Source organism: Porites lutea, chromosome 11 (genome assembly GCF_958299795.1).
Source record: "Porites lutea chromosome 11, jaPorLute2.1, whole genome shotgun sequence".
In the NCBI taxonomy this organism is placed as follows: domain Eukaryota; kingdom Metazoa; phylum Cnidaria; class Anthozoa; order Scleractinia; family Poritidae; genus Porites; species Porites lutea.
This window is the reverse complement of record NC_133211.1, coordinates 3609265-3630487: the sequence shown is the minus strand read 5'-3', so window position 1 is coordinate 3630487 and position 21223 is coordinate 3609265. Positions and strand designations below refer to the sequence as shown.

The window sequence follows — 21223 nt, the reverse complement described above, 5'->3', positions numbered from 1 at the left end:
GTCATGTGACAATTCTGCAGTAAGCAGCTGCTCAAATTGGAAAGGTTTTTATGGGAATCTGCACCTGTCAGTTTGGAAAATAAATACTTCATCAATAACTTTATGAAAGGACATCACGGGCGACCCGAATAAAGTGCTTTGGGGCGGATATGTCCAGCTTAAAACAAATAAGTTTCGTCTTGGCAAATTATTGCGTAAATGTTAAAAAGCACGCTTTTATAGGTGGGTCGGGCTGTTGGTTTTTATGTGTATGCATTGCGCGTGAGCCTTTCTTCAGACAAACAGCGCTTTTTTATTGTAAATTCTGGCCTACTGCACTAATGACGTTGTTGTTAAGATTACAACAACGATGTTTGTCAAACGCGAAAGAGCCGAACAGATATCGAAATTATCTACTCCGGAAGGCTTTTCTTATCCTATTGGCGGCACGTGTGAGAAAAGGAGGCATTTTCCCAAACAACTCGTAAACAATTGAGCAGATGTCTGCTGAACTCGATCGAGTCAAATTGATGGCCTATAATGCCTGTCCAAATTTAAAAGCGCTCTACTGACAAGAGAGGAAATTGAAAGTGATTTATGAGAGACTTAGGAAGAGAGATGCTGAAAACAAGGAACTGAAAAATTGCCTCTTTTTCTTGCAATATTACTGCACTGCATTTCATTTTACCTAACCAATATAGAAGATCAAACAGTAAAAGCTAATTTTGACAAAAAATCGATCGTTTTGTGAACTCAGCTGTCTTCGACCTCGCAGTGAAAACAGGGGTGTGCAAATCTAGCAAAGATACGATAAGTTAGCCAAAAGGCAAAGCTTTTATACAAATTTAGTGGTTGTCGTTACAGGTGCAGGCCTTATTTAACATAACAATAGAGCCGATATAAATGTAAAACAAAAGTTGATAGCGGGAAATTCTTCATAATTAATTGAACTGTGTCAGCGGAAACCAAGGTTCGGCAACGAAATTAGTCATTCAGTGATGTCGTTGCTCTCCGAATGCAGGTAAGTTTGCAAAAATCGAACTAAAAGCCAGTTACTGGAACTTTTCCAGCTACGGAAAAGGGCTCTACGCGAAAACAATCGCCAGGGAAAACTCCGCATCTTGCAAAACGCGGATTGCTTTTGAACGTCATGACGTAACACCAGGTCGAGGCTTAAATCACAAATGCAATGGCTGGTTGTACGGACGGACGGTGTGTTGTCGTCGAATGTCCCGTGTTTTACTCTGGTTAATCCGACCACATAATTTCATCGTCTAATGTGGCACAAGGGCGACAGTGGAATGAACGCGATGAAGGCGAAATCGCTCTGAAAGAGCCTTCCGGAATGGACGAATTTAACTTCGCGCTCGGAGACGTTGTGCTGGCTGAATGGGAAGACAAACTCTTCTACGCGAAAATTCAGAAAATTGACCGGGTCACTGGGAAATGTATTTTAATCTTTGACGACGACTCTGTTGAGGAATGTCCATTCTCAAAGATTCACAGTGGTTTGTCCTTAATTTTTGTGCTCTAATTTTTCTATTCCCTCACGAAAAAATCGAAAAATCGGCGATCAGGCTTCTTCATGTATGACACACGGATCGCATTTTCACTCTCCTCTTGATATGGGAAGCAATTAGCGCGTTTTTATTTTGCCTCGGTAAAACTTCCTTTACGTAATATTGTAGGAGCATTGTAATTGGATTTCTTTGTGTCGGTTAACGTTGCTTTCTGTTCCCTCGTAGTGACAGAAACGACAGCAGAAATTGTGTGTATTATTTGCAAGGACGGCACTTCGCTGAAGCCAAACGAAATCGTGCTATGTGACAAGTGTGGAATTGGTAAGTAATTCTTCCGCGTCTGTTTTGTAGTTTCCACTTTCTGTTAGCGCATCGCTGAGACGGAAGGAACTCGAAGCTTTCGTAACACTGTAATCGCTTTCTTGCCTATATGTGTTTTAATATGTGATGTAAAGAAAGGTCTTCCATTAAAGATCGCGGAGAATCCACCTGCTCTTCAGTGGCGCTGTTGTTGTGAAATTAGTAACAAGACGGGTTTGCTTGCAACGTGGAATCATTTAAACAATAACTGCGTAAAACTGAACATCTAAACTTTTAGTTTTTCTTTGCTTAAAACGATTTCAGCTAAACAGATTCAACTGAAGGAGTAAATTATTCAGCCTAAACAGTTTGTAAACGATTTTTATTTCGCGGTAATGACTTCACATTTCATGTTTTCGAGGAAGTCTTCTGTTGTCTGGTGAGATATTACCAAAAAAAAACTTGCTTGTCATGTGCTAGTCAGACTAAAATTCCAGTAAACTGGTGAACCGATGTTATGATAAAATTAAAATAGCAGATATGAGATAAAACTGATACAGGTCCTCTTTTATTTATGTGATTGTATTGATTCCAAAAAAAATAAGAATATTGACGTAGATTTTCAATTTGCTCGAGTCAGACTTGTTCAAAAGAGCGCGATGAGATGACAATGGTATCCAAGGCAAGTGTCCGTGATCAGTGCAGAATTCAGCTCAGCCTCGGAAATGGTTGCCTCGAGACAAACCAATTTAAAGACGCGCAAAGTTTAAGCTCATTCATTTTGTATTATCGTGGCTACTATAGTGTTTCATAAGTTGGTTGTGCGTTTCATCAGTGGCTGCTGCAGTACTGAACTTTAATGTAACCGTGGAATTCATTATTGTTTCCAGAAGAGGCTTATCGCTTACACGTTACGGAAATCGTTTTCAGGTGTACAGTGTTAACAATGTCTGAAATACTTTGCAGTTGCAAGGCATTTTTACGTTTTCGTTAATTATTCTTTTTCTGTCAATGTCAGGTGACAGCCCTCGCGCGCAAGATGATATAAACTTGAACAATGTTCATTTTGTCTCCTTGATCGAACGTTCGATCCATTATCAGAATTCAACTTCTTCTCGCTTTGACGCAAGCATAATTGGAGCTCACGTACATTTTTACGCTTTATCTATTTTTTTTTTGGTAAACTCTTATTTTTTGATATGGCACCCTTCACAGCATTTTATGATTTCGTGTTAGTCGCATCAGGTCTATTTTTAACAATTGTATTCCAAAGTCCTAGTGATAAGTTGATTAGTTTCTCAATTGAGCATAAAAAACAGTAGGGAAAGCTTGGTATTTCTGAATGCCGACTGCGTTGAGTTATTACCTTGTGTTTCAAACGTCTTAGTTATTTAATTTGTAGTCATAGTGATTTTTGAACAGAGAAATTAGTTTTCTCCAAGAGATTTTAGTGCTTCTTCTCATAGACAGTAGCATTTTAACCATTTCACATTTATTATGTTTCACCCACCCAGTTTTAGAGTTAATATGATATGACTGGCCCGATCAAAGTCTTTACTAACACCTGCTGTGTCTGTAAGCATTTATTATGGTTAACTGGAGACTAGCTACTGTGCCATGATAACTGTACAAACTGTAGTAGAGGTTTGTCTAACAAACAGGCCAAAATAAAAGCAGCTATTTTTTAAATTAAGTTTGGTGCTTTTGAATAACCTTTTTTAAAGTCAACTCATTCTAATAATACACAACTCACGTTTTGGTTGTGATAGTGATTGTGCTTTTAATGATCTTTAATGTTTTGATGTTCACTTACCTTGGTTATAAAGCATCATTATCTGTACTAAATTGTATTCAAAGTCATTTAAAATACGTAAGAGTTCATTCAAGTAATATTGAATATATTATTTAAGATGTGCCAACTGAGTAAGGAAGCTGATAAAATTGAGTTTGATGTGTTAAAGATACTGGAAAAATTGAATTATAGACTTTGTGCAGTAAAGTAAGCACTTATATGTGCTAGCCAGAGAAATTTTAATAAAACCATATGACTGGAGGTAACTAAGGTTGGGTTGGTTGGGGGAATGAATTTTGTACTTCATTCTTATAGAAATTCCAGCCCAGAATTACTCAAGGGATATAATAATTTTAAGAATAATAGCTACAATAATAATAATGATAAGAATAAGAATAACAATTTGAAATAAGAGAGTTGCTGCAGACCTTAGAAAACTGATTGTTAGCTGATCAACATCCCATCAAGAAAACCTGGGTGAAGATCAGTAATACTGGTGTGTTAGTGATAATAAATAATATATTTAAACATTCTTTAGTTCCCTATCCAAAAGCTATCAGGTGCTTCACATTATAAATTTATAAAGTGAAAATTAAATTGAATTAGAAAGGAACTAAATTGCTGCCTTATTCAAGACAGGAAAATAATGAAACAACGGCGATGAATAAAAATAGTAATTTTAAGCTGAATGAAGTTGTAAGAATTTTTCTCTTGGTAATAATATTACATGTAGGTTGACCTAGAAATTTTGAATCCGTATGATTTTTGATCATCATTTCAGGTACAAAAACTTAGATCTCAGCAACTGGCCCAGCCAGCCTTAATATATAAATACATCAACATTTTTATTATGGGAAATAGGAATGAGGCTTGCCTATTTATTCTGGCTTACTTGTGAGCAATGCTGTTGTAAAGTGCTTCATTAAAATGAGTGATACCAAAAGATGGAAAAAAGAGACTACAAAATCCTTCAAAGGCTTGAACTACTCACTTGTCTTGGAGCAATGAGCATATGGAGTTTTAAGTGTTTCTAATTTTCTTTGCATTGTTATTATGTCTGCTAGACACTTTGTCTCTCTTACTAACAAGGTGAACTCAGGTCTGTATAGTGTATCACCAAAAGCTTGCCTTTACTCTGTAACCTGTTCTTCTTATCATTTTTGTCCTTTTTCTTTTTTCCGTTCCCCTCTCTTAATAGGCTGTTTCTAGGCTCTTATTCTTATGATAAAAGTTTCTATTAAGATGCTTAGGATCTCTAAATTTTTTCAGGGGACGCACTAGTATAGGACACGATCTTCACTCTAATTTTTTATTGTCAAATTTATGCTTACGCTTGTAATAATAATTATTTATTGTCAGGTAACCTTTTTTTCGAGAATTCAGGGGCGGGTGGGCGGGTGGTGGTGGGGGAGGAGGTTGCAGATTTCATATTAATTCTCAGTGTAAAAAGTTACTTACATTTTTTGTACATTTCCTGATAGAACACCATTAGACTTGCTGGACCACCTCCCCCCCCCAGTAAAAACACTGTGTATTTTAACCTTTCTCATTGCTAAATAATAGTTATCAGTTTAATTTTAGCATTGCCATTAAAATCTGACCAAATAATAATTACTGAGTACTATTATGTTTGTGGCTGACCTTATTGTTAATAAGATTTTATGTATTTGATGGGTAGTTTCTGCAATCCTTAAAAGCTCAGCCATTTCAAATATTTAATAAAACTCAACTGAGAGTTAGTATTGATTATATTGATTTAAAAACAGAGGATTTCTTGCAACGCCATATATATATAAACACTAATATTGTCCAGATCGTAATAATTACCTATATTGCAAATGTCTTTAGTGGCCATTGGTTATCAAAAAGGTGTACATTTTTCTTTGTTATGAGAAATGACTTGCAGTTTTCATCTACAATATACGGATATTACTGTAGAACAGGAGTACACCCATTTGTGCATTATTTTTCAGAGGAAAGTGTTATTTGGATAATTCATTTGGGTAAACTTTAAGTCAGAAATTCTGTGTAAAAAGGCAATTTTGAATTGGAGTTAATTTAACTGCCTGAGATCATGAACATTTCATTATCAGCATCTAAATTCTCCACAGTACACAATATCGCCTCTTTAACTTTGTTTTACATACTGCCATTTGTCTGTATTGTGCTGACCATATCTAAAGTGGTATTAAAAATATGGATGGTAATTTCATGTTATTGTACTAGGAATATGTGAACCTTAAAAAAGCTTATGGACGGGCAAGGCTGAAACTGTCTTTTCTTACATAGAGCCATGTAAGCCATGCATATGTTCATATACGTTAGTCCCACCCCCATTCCTGTGTTCACCTATAATGTATCAGGTACTGATGCAAAAGAATATAGGGATGGGTGTCTTCACATAGGTGTCTTCATACTGCACTGACTGTCCTTTGCTCATTGAACGACTCCAACTGGAGCATTGGTGTCCTGGGATAGGATGATAATGCATTGTTTCAACCCACTGGTAGATCTATGGGAGAGGTACGGGCACCCTAACTTTGTGACCAATAAAAACCAAGGCTTACAAGGCATAGGTGCCGAGATATGTTGTTTCAGTTAGAGAGAAAGGCCCCTCTTTATAATTATCTTAAGATCCTGACCTTCTGCTGCATTTAGTAGATCACCATTCTCCTGTGTTGTTTCTCATGATGTAGATTATAACTTTAGAAAATTGCCACCCCATGCATTGCTTTTCTGTCCTTATGTCTGAGGTAGAAATGTTTGATAACATCACATAATGGACTCTACAATCTTTCAGTCTACTATGAGTATCTATATGTATGCATTCATGACTTCTAACCTAGCTGGATAATTGATAGCTTTTAAAGGCCTTTGATTGTAACTACATCTTCCACTTTATATTTGGCCAGGCAGCCATGTACCGTGTTTAATTTAAAATCAGTATTGAAGCTATCAGCTTCAAAATGGTTCGATACCAGCTCTGTTAAATTCAGATGCAATTATCATTGAAATGACTTGGACCAGTAAAACCCTTCTGCAAGACTGTAAGTAGCGATGATGATGATGATGAAACTGAATTCTAATTTCACTTTCTTCGTTTATTTTGTTTTATTCGATGTTCTGTCATAAAGAGCATTAAGAAAATCAAGCAACCTATTGCTAACTGTTTTTCTGACATAATCACGCTCGTGAGTCGTCGCATTGGATTTGAGTTCAAGGTTAATACACAGCAACATGTTCCATTTGGTGTCACCGGCCGAGATAGGTGCGGCAGTCAGACTAACATTAAATTTTGAAAGCGTCACCCTTTACTCAAAACATCAACCAAAGCGTTCGCGCTTTGTAGAATTGAGCAGTGCCGGCCTTTTTTTTAAAGAAGCGGGGGCAGGATAAAAGTCAACTGCTGTATGGGTTTGTCAAATTCGTAAATTAGCTAGAACATGGGTTTTTCAGTAGTTCAGGGCTATTTATGTGTACAGCTGCCCTTTCTACTGTGAGTGTTTACCAACTGTGCAAACCTTGTTCTGGTAAATATTCCCTTTTTTTGCGTAGCATTCGTAATGAACATTTCTACGTCTAAGCGGCAACCTTTGTAGGCCACAAATCTGAGGATAACAAAGTGTTCCAAGAGGAATAGTAAAGCGTTTGATGTAAACACCTAACTTCCTTCTTGGGAAGAAATCGCGCCCTGCCACGCAAACGAGACACGCTCGTTTCAGTAGTATTAGAAAGTGCCAGTCTTTGAACACATAAATTCTCCTTCCTGACGCCTACTTACAGCAACAAAGCTTTCTTCGCTGGCTACTTAGCGTTTTTAGCTGGTTGTGTATTTTTCAGATACTTGTAAATTTTTTCCGCGCTATTTAAACTCGCCGTTTGCTGTTTCATGGTAGTGATGCGCGCGCGTGTCGTATGCTCAAGAGGAGCCGTACACTATACAGCCTGCGTAGTTGGCGGTTTTTATTGTATGTGGTTTTTGTTTTGTGTTTCGTACGGTAAGCGATACGGCCGCGCTAAACAAAGCCCATCGTTTTCTCCTTTGACCTTGCGAACGTCCTTATAAATTCTAACCAAAAACGAAAATCACACCGAAAAAACCGCCGGCTACACACTTTATATTCTCCGGGATTCGGGCAGGCTGGTGTAGTTAGTCTAATAGCAGAGGGATTAAAACCCACGTGATATAGTCACAACTGAACATCGTAACTAAGTTTAGGCAGATGCCAAGTTGAATTGTTACTCAATTTATTTTTAGAAGGTCAGTCATTGATCGCATGCTCACCTCTCGGTCCGTGGAAACGGTCTAACAGACTATTAAAACTGTTTAAATGTGTTCAAAAAGACAATTTTTATTGTTTATATTCTTCATAAAAAATGACGTCAAAATGTTCAAAACTTAGCAGAGAAACCACTCGCTTTGTCTCGAGGTTTCCCCGAAAAAATTTTAAACATTCTTTTGTCATTTCTATATGTTCTATAAGAGATTAAAAGACGAAAGAAAATTGTTGTCTATTTAATTTTACAACAATATTGGAAATTTAAAAGTCCATTTCCTGCGACTGATAGATGTGCCGGAGGAAAATACTGTAATGAATTAAGGAAGGTATTAAAGCAAAAGAGATACCGACTGGAGGTTTGCCAATGAGTATAATAACCCTCAGGCATGTTACTGTTGTGTAATATGGACTACTGAGTATGGCAGATATTAACAGCCGATCATTGTCTTGGGCCAGTATTCATTTTTCAGAGATAAATAGCCTAGAACGTTTAAACCACCGTTAAAGCAAGTGAGAATGGGGACGTGCTTTTGATAATCAGACGCTCAATGAAGTGTCTTAAAAAATGAGTGAAGCTTTTAAGATGTTTAACATAGGTGTACAGCAAGCTGAACACGGAACTCGGGGAACAAAATTTTAGCGGGATCTCAACACAACAGTTGGCTATTTACATGCGAATTTTTCACTCTTTATTTTCAAGATTTTGGGGGCCATCATCTTCCCTACTAAGGCTTAAGGTTATAAATACAATGATTGCTTGGGTTTAACTATTTTCCTTTGCTTTCCCACGCTCCCGTAACGATTTTTGCGCACAAACCGGTTTTTGATCTCTGACTGTTATTCTACGACTCATTTTCGGGTGAATTATTGTACTTCGAATAACAAGCGAACTTGTTTTCCATTCAAAACCGCCCTGTGTACCTGCACAAAAGACCACCCTGACAAAGCATTGATACAATTCGTCTTCTTGTTATGTGATCACTGTCGCTTGAAACAAAAGCCCTTTTTTACCAAATAACGGCAGCAGTATGCGTGCACACATATTGAGGAAAATTAAAGTTCTTTCGAAGCGGTCTGGTTGGCATGGAAATCCGTCCCGTGTTATAATTATACATTAGTTCTCACACACAAGCACACTGTTGTGGCTGCTTTCGATCATTGTTTTAAGTTGCTGAGATATCGCGGGGCTTAGCTGATTTAAAAAGCGCCCAGAGAGCACGGTGGATGCCTCAAAGGTAGGCTGGTTTTTAGGCCTTTATTAGATTGGCTGATTTAGACCATTATTTTGTAGCCTTTACGCCTTTCTTGAAAATTATTCAAGTCGTCATTATGCTCTTTTAGTGTTGTGCGTGTATTTGCGTGAATATTTACAGTTTGTGTAGTTCAGAAGAGTTAGTAGGTCAATAGTAAGTCGTAAGATGGGAGAAAACTCCATCCCTGCAGCTGCCGATGAAATCCGTGCTGAGTCTACTCTACGTAAGGCAATTATCTCCCGCAACCCTTGCCAGCCATGAGCTTAAGCATTCAGCTCTAGAAACAATATGACAGCTGACCCGGTGCTATTTGTACAAAATCTCCGACATTATGTGGCGTACGAAAACTGGTAGATATCATTATAACTTGTCTTATCACGTTGTATACCCACTGTGTCGCGGCCATACGTGCAAGCGAACTGAATGTTACCCGCTCATGAAATACGAGGCCAATTGAAAAGTTGTTGCTTTTTGGATATGTAGGTATATCTTAGCTTTATCTTAATGTCTTAAGTCTGATATTGCTGAATAATTGTCGACGTTTACAGTAAATGCTTATCTTGAGAATATTGATAATCAATAATAAATACTTTCCTCAAACTGTAAAAAAAACATAGATCAGGTAAATTTAAAAATAATCAGCACCTGCTATAAATCTAAGTGAAGTAATTAAAATCTATCAAAGTTACAAATGTACGAAGATAACGAATAGGAGAAGAGTATGCACAACTATAAACTATGCAAGCCGTGCAACATCGCACGCAATGATGGTTTTGACTTGAAGTTCTTAAATTTACATGAAATTCCCGTGCCGGTAGTTCTTTAGGTAAGTTGTGTCTCTATTCATGCTGTGAATATGAATGAAGACTGGCCTATAGCAGATTTTACTCAAGGGAAATGAATTTCTCGCGTGCATCTCTTAGATTGCTAACACTCTAACTCTAAACATTTGCGTTGTACAGCGCTAGTTGTTAATGATTCTAAACACCAGCTGTAGGCAAATATATCTTGGCCTACTGGGTAACGTTATAAGTTCTAGTTTGTCTCCAATCGTTTGTGTGCAGGCCAAAAAGGTTTGCCCTTCTCATAGCTTTATTTTGTAACCTTTCTATAAAAATCTGAGTTTTTCTTAGTGCCAGATGCCCATATTTTGCAACTATAATCTAAAATATAAGGTAAAATGTAACTTTATAAATCTTTAGTAGTATCTGAGTGGGACCTAGAAAAGACGAAATTCTATTTAACAGTTAAAATTGATGTAAAACTGTCGAAGGCAAACTGCATTCCATGTGACCCTGTTTCGTTACCAAGCAACGTTGCTAAGAACAGAGACTTTCATTTATCACCAGGAGACATTAACCCCTTTGTGTGCTCAGAGGTGAAGTGTATTTTTTGTTTCAAATTAAATGGAGAATTTTTAAGCCGTCACGAACTAAGGTCAGTCTTCAGACACCTTAGTAGCATTCTATTCTTTTTTTATTCTCAACCTCAACCAACCACTTACAAATTTTAACAATTACCAATCAATTGCCACGAATTGATTTGTATGATTTGTAGAGTAGTGTATAGGATATGTACCAAGAGGAATTAAGGTAAACAGCATTAATTTGTTAGGTCTGTGAGGTAGAATGTTTTGGTTGTATACTTTTTAACTGCCCATGCTTTCGAAGGAATTCTGCCTGGTAGAGTTTGTTTCGTGGAAACTGTCGTTAGTGGGTGAGGTAGTGTGGCGGCGCACTGCTAGTGAAGGTTTAAACACATGTCAGTATTTGTAAGGAGGACTGGATGGTGTACTATGTTACAAAATTTACAAGAAACTGTGCAACGCAAATAATCGTGTGAAAATCAAAGTTTTGTCGAAATACGCGTTGAAAAGCCTTGGAGGAAAAGCTCTGGCGGATGTAGCGTGGCGGAGCGGTTAGGGCTTTGGACTTGCAAACTGCACGCAATGTAGAGGCCCCCTAGTCCAATTGGTCTGCCTCCGGCTAATTGTTTTCACTCATTTTCCCCTGCCCCTCTAGCCTTTGTGCACACAAATACTACCAAGGGTAAAAGGGGAATTATTATTATTATTATAATAATAATTATGATTGGTATTTTTATTTGGCATCGACAAAAAGCAGCAACATTATATAATCAAAAATATGATAAATGTAGCTATTAGAGCAACATATTACATCTTTTATTGTAGACGTAGGAATCGGGATAGCCCAAACTTAATGCAATTTTGATTTTTTTTTGTCGAATAATTCAATCTCAAGCAGCCGATTGTAAATTACCTATACGTAGCGAGATTAACAATTGTACATTCAAAAACACAAACAAAGTTTCCATTATTATTACTATGGCAGTACTTTTTAAGAACTTTGCCTGACATTCTATTAGAGCCATTAGAGAATGCAATATCTCATATGCTCATTCCTGCGATTACTGAGCGCAAGTGTAGTCAGCTGGATAGGAATATTCTAGCTCTGCCAGTTCGGTTGGGTGGCCTGGGCCTGGGAAACCCGTCCCTTAAAATACGCTTCGTCAGTCAAAGTAACAGAGCCCCTTGTTGAACAAATCGAATCTCAGTCACATCAGTTACCAGAAGATTCCCTCACAAAATCAGCATAACAGGAAGTAAGAAGTGAAAGATTAACTTATAACTTTATGTGATTTCTTGGAATTTTGAATTGTGAAGTGGTTTTGCCGCAAATTTGTATTGATATGGACTGAATATTTTACTGAAGTTTTGTGTGTAGTTTTTATAAGATTTTAATAAATTTTTTTCACCTTAATTTTTTATTACTATGGCAGTAAACACTTCTGAATGCCCTAAAGTGAAAAAATAGCCACACCGGGTGCATTGCATAACCTGTGGGCTATATCTAAAATCTGGAAAACTCTTAAAATCTAGACATTATGTATGACCCCTAACGTGTACGTTAAAACCTGCCTACAATACATTGAAAATGTTAAGAAAAAATTCAATTTTTTTTTGCCATTTGTTAAAAAAGTCCCTAAAAATTGCTAAAAAATAAGATAATTATAAATTTCAAGTCCCCTAAAAAATGGTTTAAAGCTATGTAAGGATTTTAAACGATCTTGCAATGCTGAAAGAATGTGAGAAAACACTTTTCTGCATTTTCTTAGTGTCTTACTTCCTGGCCTTTCTCCCATCAGTGCCTTTATACTCTTAGCCTTGTTCATAGATGAACCTCCCAATACATAAACAATGATATTATACTGAGTCACTTCATAGCTTGGAAACTGCCTCTTGAGTTCAAAACGAAGTGGCGCATATTTCATGGTGTTCTCCGACACCTTTGCTTCTCTGTTTTCCATCCAAAGGGTAGCTCATTTGGAGTAGTTTGACTGTCTTTGACTTCAGTACTCTCGGTACAGTTTAACCCAGTATTAAGCCAAATTTTAAGCAAGGTTTTCTCGTCCAAGAACATGAAACTTAAGCTTACAAAGCATTGTTGAGCCTTTACTCTGAGATACAGTAATGATATCACAAAATGTTACCGTAAGCAATGTATGGGAAGTTAAATACAAAAAGTAGAACAAAATTTTAATCCTGGATTAGCACCGCTAATCGGCCTTTGAGAATATGTAGCAGATACTCCCCTTATTGTTGAAAGGCTAGTAAGAACGTCTGAGGAAACACCAGGCAAATACAATTTCTCGTGGAACTAAAGGGCGTGGCCATACAATTGGCGCGGAAACGTAGTTCAATTTTTTTCGGAAGCAGACTTTTCGTTGTTTTGACTTGATTCGACTATAATAACATCTTACTTTCACAAAATATGTCTGTGGCAAAGGAAACGTTTGTTTTCCGTAACAGTGTTGCTAGATAATCAAGGATCCTCTTGCGTGCTTGAAACGTTGTGAGCGACTGAAGAAAGGAACCTTAAAGGTACTCAGGTCTCTTTGCTGTTGTAGATTAGGCAGGCTTTTCCAGGCATTCAGATAGTTTGGACGGCACCGCGATCTGGTAAAGGTTAAGATAAGGGGACACGTGACTCCAGGGATGGTCCTACCTCAGAACTTTTTATCTAGTCATAAGTAAAGATTGTTCTTTCGATAGCATTGTGAGAATTTTCCTTTCTAGAGTCGGTTCTGTATATCACGTGTTTCCAGATCTATGACTCATGCTTTGCTATTCGCCAAAGTGTCGTCTTTCGCGACTTTTGACAGCCCATCAGAGCGCGACCAAAACATCGTCGGCTTTGTCCTCGCTATACTTCTGTAACTGATCCTACAAACTGTAATAACATTGTTTGACAATTCGTAACGCTCTTACGTGGTTCCCACTTCATTTCACGACTTGACAAGTGGTGAGTATTGAACGTGACTGGTATAACAAAAAGCTCAAACCCTCGTAAAATGTTGGAGTCACGTTTTCGTCTTTTTCCATTTGGTAAGCAGAGTTGGCGTAGTCGAATCAGTGATACTGAGTTAGGCCATTGTACCACCCACCGCTTCTGACATCGCTGTCAATGTTTTGGGTTTGATTCTCGGTCGCGATGCCCATATGTTGGTTCTCGGCCCTGCTCTAAGGTTTTTCCTCTTTTTACTCCGGATTCTAAGGTTTTCCTTCCTCATAAAGAACGGAATTTGCACGTAAATTGTTTGTCAGATCGCTAAGACTAATGATTCTATTTATAGTTATTATTATTAATATTAATGTTAATAATAATTTATTATTATTATTAGTAGTAGTAGTATTTTTGTTTTTATTAAACACAAACTTATTTCGTGATTTTCTCGTTACTTTAGTTACTTTTTATGTCGGTTGTAAACTTTCGAAAGCCCGGCAAACTGGAGTAATTAAGCGGAAAGCACCATGTCGAGTGAAAATATAGCGCATGATATTTCAGGTCTCCTCGCTATAAGAGGAACGACTGAATTTAGTCAGTTATTGTGTCTTTTCAGGAACGGAGTGAACCTCAAGCGATTTGTTAAAATGTTCCCATGCATGTTTTCAATACTTTTAGATCGCTGTTGATTCATGGTATTTTATTTTGGTCAAGGGCCGCGGCGCGTAAACCTTAACAAGAAAAGTAACGTAGAAAGAAATGCTAGATTTCGTAGTGGTGCGGAATTTATGCTTCTAACTATATTGTAACTGTACTCGTTTAATCGCCTGCCTCTTGATATACTCTTATACCAAGGTTCCTTCTTTCCAATATCTTTTTGCGGTGTTTAGAAAAACGGATTACAGGTCTTCCGCTTTTCCGACTGCTTGTGACAAGTGAACAGGAAAAGAAGTTTTCTTTTACGGTTGTCGTCATATTGTGACTCTCGAAATATACTTTTCCCGTTTCTGGTTCAATATTTGCTGATGACATTTGATCGGTCATGAATATCATCTAATTTTTTCACGTTTTTATTTCATTCCAACTTATTTTTCGCCCAGATTCACCGTCCATTAAGACCATACTGTACAATTTTTTTCAGATAGGGCAATTAAATTTTTTAAAAGTTAAAAATGTGCGTTAAAAGTGGAAGAGTCTTTGCTCGCTTGTCATTCGGTGTAAAGTTGACTTAGTCGCCAGTGTAGGGAAATATTTATTACCTTTGTCAAAACAGTTGACAGCGCGCTCTCTTAGTGGCGGAAATAAATGGCACTTGCAGAACAGGTGAAACGGTTGTATGAACTTTATGTGAACAGACCCTCTGGCTTCACTTTGTTTGTGCCTAATCAAGGAAAAGACTTTTTCAATTTTGCTCCTTCTTTGTGGAAAACAAACAAAAGCGTAGAGGTTGCACAGAAGTGAAGGCAGATGGTGCTGAATCAATGTTGAGCTGTGTCATTGTGAAGTGTGTTCCTATTGTCCCAGTTATCGCTAGTCTTTCCTTGTCAAGAGACGCTCTGATCTCCATGAACAAAAGCCCAGTGGGATTCCTTCCTGAATCAGCTAGCATTCTATGATGGAGTTTCTTGTTCCGTGAATCCGTGCGAGAGTTACTTTCAATATGGCTCGAAAGTAGGTCCTCTTCCGGCTATGAATACGGAGCTCGCGCGCAACTACAGTTTTTAAAATTATTAGCGTTTGCAAACGTCGCTTGCAATGACTTGATTTTTTTGTCGGGCAAATTGTAGGATTTCTTGGCAACTATTGTGTTATTTAGTTTTCAACATTTACATTTTTTTTGGCTTTTGTTTAAGGGTTATCCGTCATCACAGTGATATCCGTACTTGAACGGAAGCTGTCTAAAATGGCCGGTAGAGCAGAACGATTTTTGTGGACGAAGAGTGACTGATGTACTATTTTAAGTGGGATAAATCTTTCCCAAATAAGTTTTCGTTAGACTTCGTTAAGTTTGTTTTGTTTGTCCGTTCGTGATGGACAGTACATTAGCTTTTGAAAGTTTCTCTACCAACTCGAGCCCTTGTTTGATCGCTGATCAACCCTTTTCAGTACAAAACGAACTCCTTCAAATTACTCGCGCTGGAGATCAACCGTAAGACCACTAAAGGTCGAATTAAATTTTGCACTTGTATAGCGTCGACTGCCACACAACGGAAACGAGTTTCCCGACCAATTTCCTGTATTTCAGTTGTTCTGTGAGCTGTGAGTATACACCTGACAGAGACATACAAACACAGGTGATGGTGATTGGTTCAGTTGTGTGTGTTGACGTGTTTCCAGCTTATTACCAAGAATTCCTCGCTTCCTTGACAGCTCATAAGCAGCCTGCTTTCTTTCCCCTTATTTTATCTGTTCCTCTAGTAAACACTTCACTTTTCGAATAATTGCCGCTGTTTACTTAGATCGAACTCGGCCATTGTTCTGCAAATGGCCATTAATTGAACGAAATTATGTTCAAGCGAAAGTTGGTCTGCTGTTTCTTCAGCTGCTGTACTGTCCAGTGGTAGCTAGAGTTTTGTTCTCGTAGTCAAGACGCGCGCTTCGCCTTCTTTGCAAGTCTTCTACAAACAGCAAGTCAGTTTCTTTTCGCGTGCTGGGGAAATGAAAGCAAGACATTTTCACCCATTTTAAAACTGTACATCTCTTCGAAAATCGAGTAAGTCAAGCTTCGTTGTTGACTGATGTTCTGTATTTTTAATTATTTCAAAAAGAGTTGTCGATAACATTTTCTCCATTCGCATTAATTTGTCGCTCTTTATCGTTTTTCTCGCCATTTTTTACACTCTCCAAGCGAAACCGCGGTTCGATACCCTAGATCTTCAAAAACACCCGCTCAAAAATGCTGCAGAGAAAATGATATTTAACAAGCCCGCACTAAATCCGCGAATATTATATTTTTTTCGCACACGTGGGTTAGGGCGTTTCGTTGTTTTTTTCTGTGGTTCGTAGATAAAATGTGATATATATAAGTGACTTCTTTCCCGTTTCTTGCTGACGGTAGGTAAACACCTCATGGCGAGCGTAACTTAAGTATAGCGTGAATGCGCCTATATTTGAAAATTTGCTCAGTCAAGATGGCGGCAGTGAGGTGTTTACGATGACTGTCTGTTATGGGCAGGTGCTTGTGTGGGACAAATGGCACCGACTAACAGCGACTAGTCACCACTAATCTTGACGATCGAATTTGCATCGCTAGCAGAGCACTGTTAACTTTTAGGAAGTGAGAATATACTTTCGACGTTCCCTACTTGTTGGGGATTTTTCATGTTACATTCTTTTTATCATTTTTCGCTGTAAAGTGGCCCGCGATTGTTTCTCCGTTGATGTCAAGTGCAGTGGTACAGCGTTTTGAACGATTTAGCCTCGTGGGTACTGCATTTTCGTCCGACGCTTATTTAACAATTTTGAAGATATATATGATTGAGTATTATCGACTAGATGCGAATTAATTTTGTGGCCATTTAATTTTCTTATTCATCTTGAGCTTTTGGCGCCTGTACAGACTAAAATTACTGCTAACACCGGCAGATTAGTGAAGTAGTTGGCGGTAAATTACCCCTTAAATAATAGCGGCTCAAATTCAATTGCAGTAAATTCTACTCTTTTATTTTCAGGATATCATCAACATTGTCACGACCCAGCGATCCCCGCGACCGCTCTTGAGTTTGATGCGCCTTGGATGTGTGTGTATTGTTCAATAGGAGCATTTTGTCCTTATTTGGAAAATCCATTTGAGAGTAAATCCACGAGAAAAGGAGTTAGAAAGACAAGACTTCACACGGTAAAGCTTACTGGGTTATATTTGTTACTTAATTTATGCTAACTGTGGCTCGAATGACTGAGGAAATCCCATCCCAATATATTTGCAGAGGAGTGTATATAGGGAACTGGCGCGTGAGTCCGGATATTTAATATTCTCCCGAAGAAAAAACAAATCCGAAACAGCTCTTTTTGCGACAAAAATGAAAAGGATCATCTCGAGCAGCATTGTTGACAAATTTCAAAAAATAATTTCTTTCCGTTACAATATGGAGATTAGACATGAAATTTGTTTTGTTGGTGTGAGATTAACCACACATCTGTGCAGTCTTCCTGTTCAGCTTGTTAAGGTGTAAAGCTTAAAATAGCAAACCGCTGTTTATAGACTACGTCCAGTTCAACAACAGTGAACCAACTGTTTATTGATACCTCTTGCTTTGCTTATGTGCGTAAACATCAGGTTTTAGGGGAATGTGTTAGGTTCCGTTGGTAGGGTTGCGTTTTTTGTTTAGTGGTGAACAAATGCCTCGCTACAATCAACGACAAAATCCTCACTACGGAAAAATGTGCAAAATTTGTAATATCCTGTAATTTGGAGGAGACCTTCTTAAAGCAGAGCCACCTTTATAAATTCCACGCAGTTCCTCCTCCCCCACCCTATACAAAGTAAACCTTGTTTGTGAGGGGGGAGGGGATAGGCATATATGATTTAAAAAAACGCCAAAATATGTCCATGATTGTGTTTTTATGCTAATATAACAATTAAACCACCTATCTACCGGTTAACTCCTGCTCAGAATAACAAAGACAGAGAAAAATGATCATAACGTAGTAGATAGGAGATCATCTGCCGTGTAATTTCAACAACAACACACTTTATTTAGAAACAGATATTTACAATTTGAATAGTTGCTACCCACAAATAGTTGAAACTAGTCGAGGCAGGTATGATAACGTTAGGCTTATTACAACATGGGGAGATATCTCCAACAACTACTTTCAGAGGAGAGTTCCATATTAATTTTTGTATGTAGGAATCCTTGCGAACAGCCGACGTTGTAACTCTCACAAAAGTATAAGTTTACTTTAAATGATTTTGATGCCTTACTTTTTTGTTCTGATAATCGCTTAATCGAAAAAGGTTGAAGTTGAACCTGCTGTGTATTACCTCACGTCAGCAAAAGCTGTTAAAAATTGTTAAAAATAATTGCAGCCCAATGGCTTGCCTATTCACAGTAAATCCGGCACCGTAACAGACGTGTAGCTCCCGAGTGTCAGTTAAGTTTGCTTTTATTGCCAGCGCTTTCTCTTTTTGTGATTGAATCTTTCTATGATGATAACATGTTCATATAGCCACAGTCTTTCTGGCCCCGTTCAATTGCCGTTACTAATATCATTATTATTATTATTATTATTATTATTATTATAATTATTATTATTATTATTATCATCATCACCATTATCAGTATTACTATTATTACTTGTGTATTATATGTGTCTGACAGAGTTTCGATTTTACAAGACTTTTGTTATCAATATGCGTAATGTTGTCTATGGCCTTCGTTAGGGTGCATTTATAATTCCATGTATTTAGCCACTTTGTGAGGGAGTGGCGTTGTTAACCCTCTTAAACTTTTATGACCCTTCTTAATTGAGTTAATTCACCAAATAATGCTGGCTCTAATATCTAGTATCTCATATCGCTAATATCAGATATCTATCTCTAATATTTTAAGTTAATGATAGAGCAAGATATATAGACAACCACTTTTTTTTTTTCCCAAAACTCCTGTTCATGTTCGATGGAAAAACTTTTGTACTTAATCATCAAGTGAATTTACAAGCATTGAATACAAAAGAGCTTCTTCTGAGTTATACTGATTTACGTCAGGTTATCACTGGTCAACAAAAACTCATCTAGTTATAAGATTTTTAACCCCTTTATGTTTCAACCTCAAAGTAAATTAAAGAAACATGTAACATGTATTACACTTTTTAACGAGTGGCCTTTAAAATAACTGAAAAGCTAAGCTCAGCAGAATCTTTGGCAAGACTTTCGCAAAATACATTTGCTTTTCACTTTTTTGACTCTGGGAAGGTATACGCTAAACACACAATTGCGACAAATTAAGAATAGTCCTTCATGTAGAAGGTTATCATTTGCTCTTTAAATAGGTGGATACCCAAGCATCATTTTTTTTTGTTGTTTGCTTATGTTATGGAGGAAAGTAAAACGTTAATGGGTACAAGCAGACTTATCGGCGCCACTTTCCTAGACATTTGACACGTTTTAAATGGATGCAAAGCATTGACACAGTTGTGATACTTGTTCATTTGAGAAAAAGAAAAAAGTGTTTACATCCGATAACTATTTTACATATTCATTTTCATATGGTATGTTATCGTCCTCGATGAGATTTTGCAAAAAACGAGAACGAAAAATGTTTAGACCTTTGGCCGCAAAAAATTTAGTTGTGATTGAAAAAAAAAAAGAAGCTGTAATTAACTTCTTGTCACGAGATGAGGGCAAAAAAATCTCGACTTCTCTTTTCCTCCCTAAAAGGTTTGGAAATTTGACTTGTGTCACATAAACCCAATGGCTCATCTTAGCTAATTAGGCACTGGCGCTCACGCCTAGGGATGCCGTCAGGAGCCCATTCCTGCGCAGGTTCAAACCGCGAGGTTCATTACATTGTTCTCGTTCCGTTACCAAACTTAAAATTTCCTGTCTTTCTTTCGCTTTATGTTTAACCCCTTATATTTAAACATTTAGACGAAGTTCGCTAGTACAACTTTCATATGGTGCTTTTAGTTTGTCCGATGTCCTATAATAATATCCGATATGTTTTTATATAGGTGGAATATTTGGCCCTTGAGGGAACAGAAGGACTAGTATAGAACCTTCTCTTTGTTCTTCGTAACAGATAGCTCCACAGCTTGAGTAATGAAAACCCTTAATTGTTGTTTTGTTTCCTTTGGTTTTTCTAATTAATTTCTGTATTTTTACAATGTTTTTGGAAACCAACTGTAACAACTTGATAGCTGTTTCGGTTTTGCTGGGCTTTCATCCGGTTTTATTGACAGACGCTCCGTATTATCAAAAGCAATGACTGACAACAGTACGAAGCATGGTAAACTAAGGAAGCACATTACAATACAAGAGATTATATTAGATAAAGTAACTGCTTGAGTTTTAAAACGTGACGTGGATGAGGGCGGTTTCCTCTTTATTTATGCTTAAGAATATGGTAGAAACAAAATTCAGTAAAGATTGCTTTTTTATTCAGCAGTTCGATGTTGTGAATCCTAGCTAGCCCTTGTAAGGTGTTGACAGCCGTATTTTATTCATTTATCTATTTTTACGTCGCTATTTACGATATCGCAATTCTGCAAAAACTACTGTTTTCCAGTTTACAAAAATCGGTGGTTTGAGTACCGTATGACACTGTGGTGATGCCTTTTCCCTTGAACTCACAGTGGCAGTGATCTTTTATTTTCCTTCGGTGTTCCTACCATTAACTCAACAAAACTGTTTTACGCGGAAGTCGAACTAGGGTTAAAAAGTCACAAATGACTAAGTATGAAGGAAGCTTGTAAAACTGTACGTCTAGTTTTATTTTCCTTCAGTGTTCCTACCATTAACTCAACAAAACGGTTTTACGTGGAAGTCGAACTAGGGTTAAAAAGTCACAAATGATTAAGTATGAAGGAAGCTTGTAAAACTGTAGGTCTAGACTGGTCAAGACCATAAAAGGTACTTTTCAAAGAACCTCAGAAGTACTTTCAAAGTTTTGCGCCATTGCATTGTACGAAGAGGAAACAGACTGATGCCAAGACTCTCTCTTGTACTCTGAGGCGGTTGGAAAAACCTCAGCAGGTCAATGGAAGTATTGTTATTCATAATGTTATACATAATGAGCGCCTTAATTTGTGCCTAAAACGCTTATCGGGTGTGATCCATTTAAGACTGGCGGATGTC

The 21223-nt window shown here is 37.5% G+C and overlaps 1 protein-coding gene across 3 annotated transcripts in view; it reads left to right on the top strand.

Annotated features, from left to right (window-relative positions):
- Positions 1 to 1154: 1154 nt before the first annotated feature.
- LOC140952097 (uncharacterized) overlaps positions 1155 to 21223 on the top strand; it is a 32683-nt gene continuing 12614 nt past the window's right edge. The window contains exons 1-3 of one of the 3 annotated variants that reach the window (XM_073401516.1): positions 1155 to 1487; positions 1725 to 1820; positions 17100 to 17266. In XM_073401516.1, the coding sequence (XP_073257617.1) occupies positions 1325 to 1487; positions 1725 to 1820; positions 17100 to 17266 (426 nt within the window). In that variant the 5' untranslated portion in view covers positions 1155 to 1324. Of the gene's footprint in view, positions 1488 to 1724; positions 1821 to 8999; positions 9107 to 15874; positions 16142 to 17099; positions 17267 to 21223 lie in introns of those variants that run through there. The other 2 variants (XM_073401518.1, XM_073401517.1) reach the window with 2 other exon arrangements.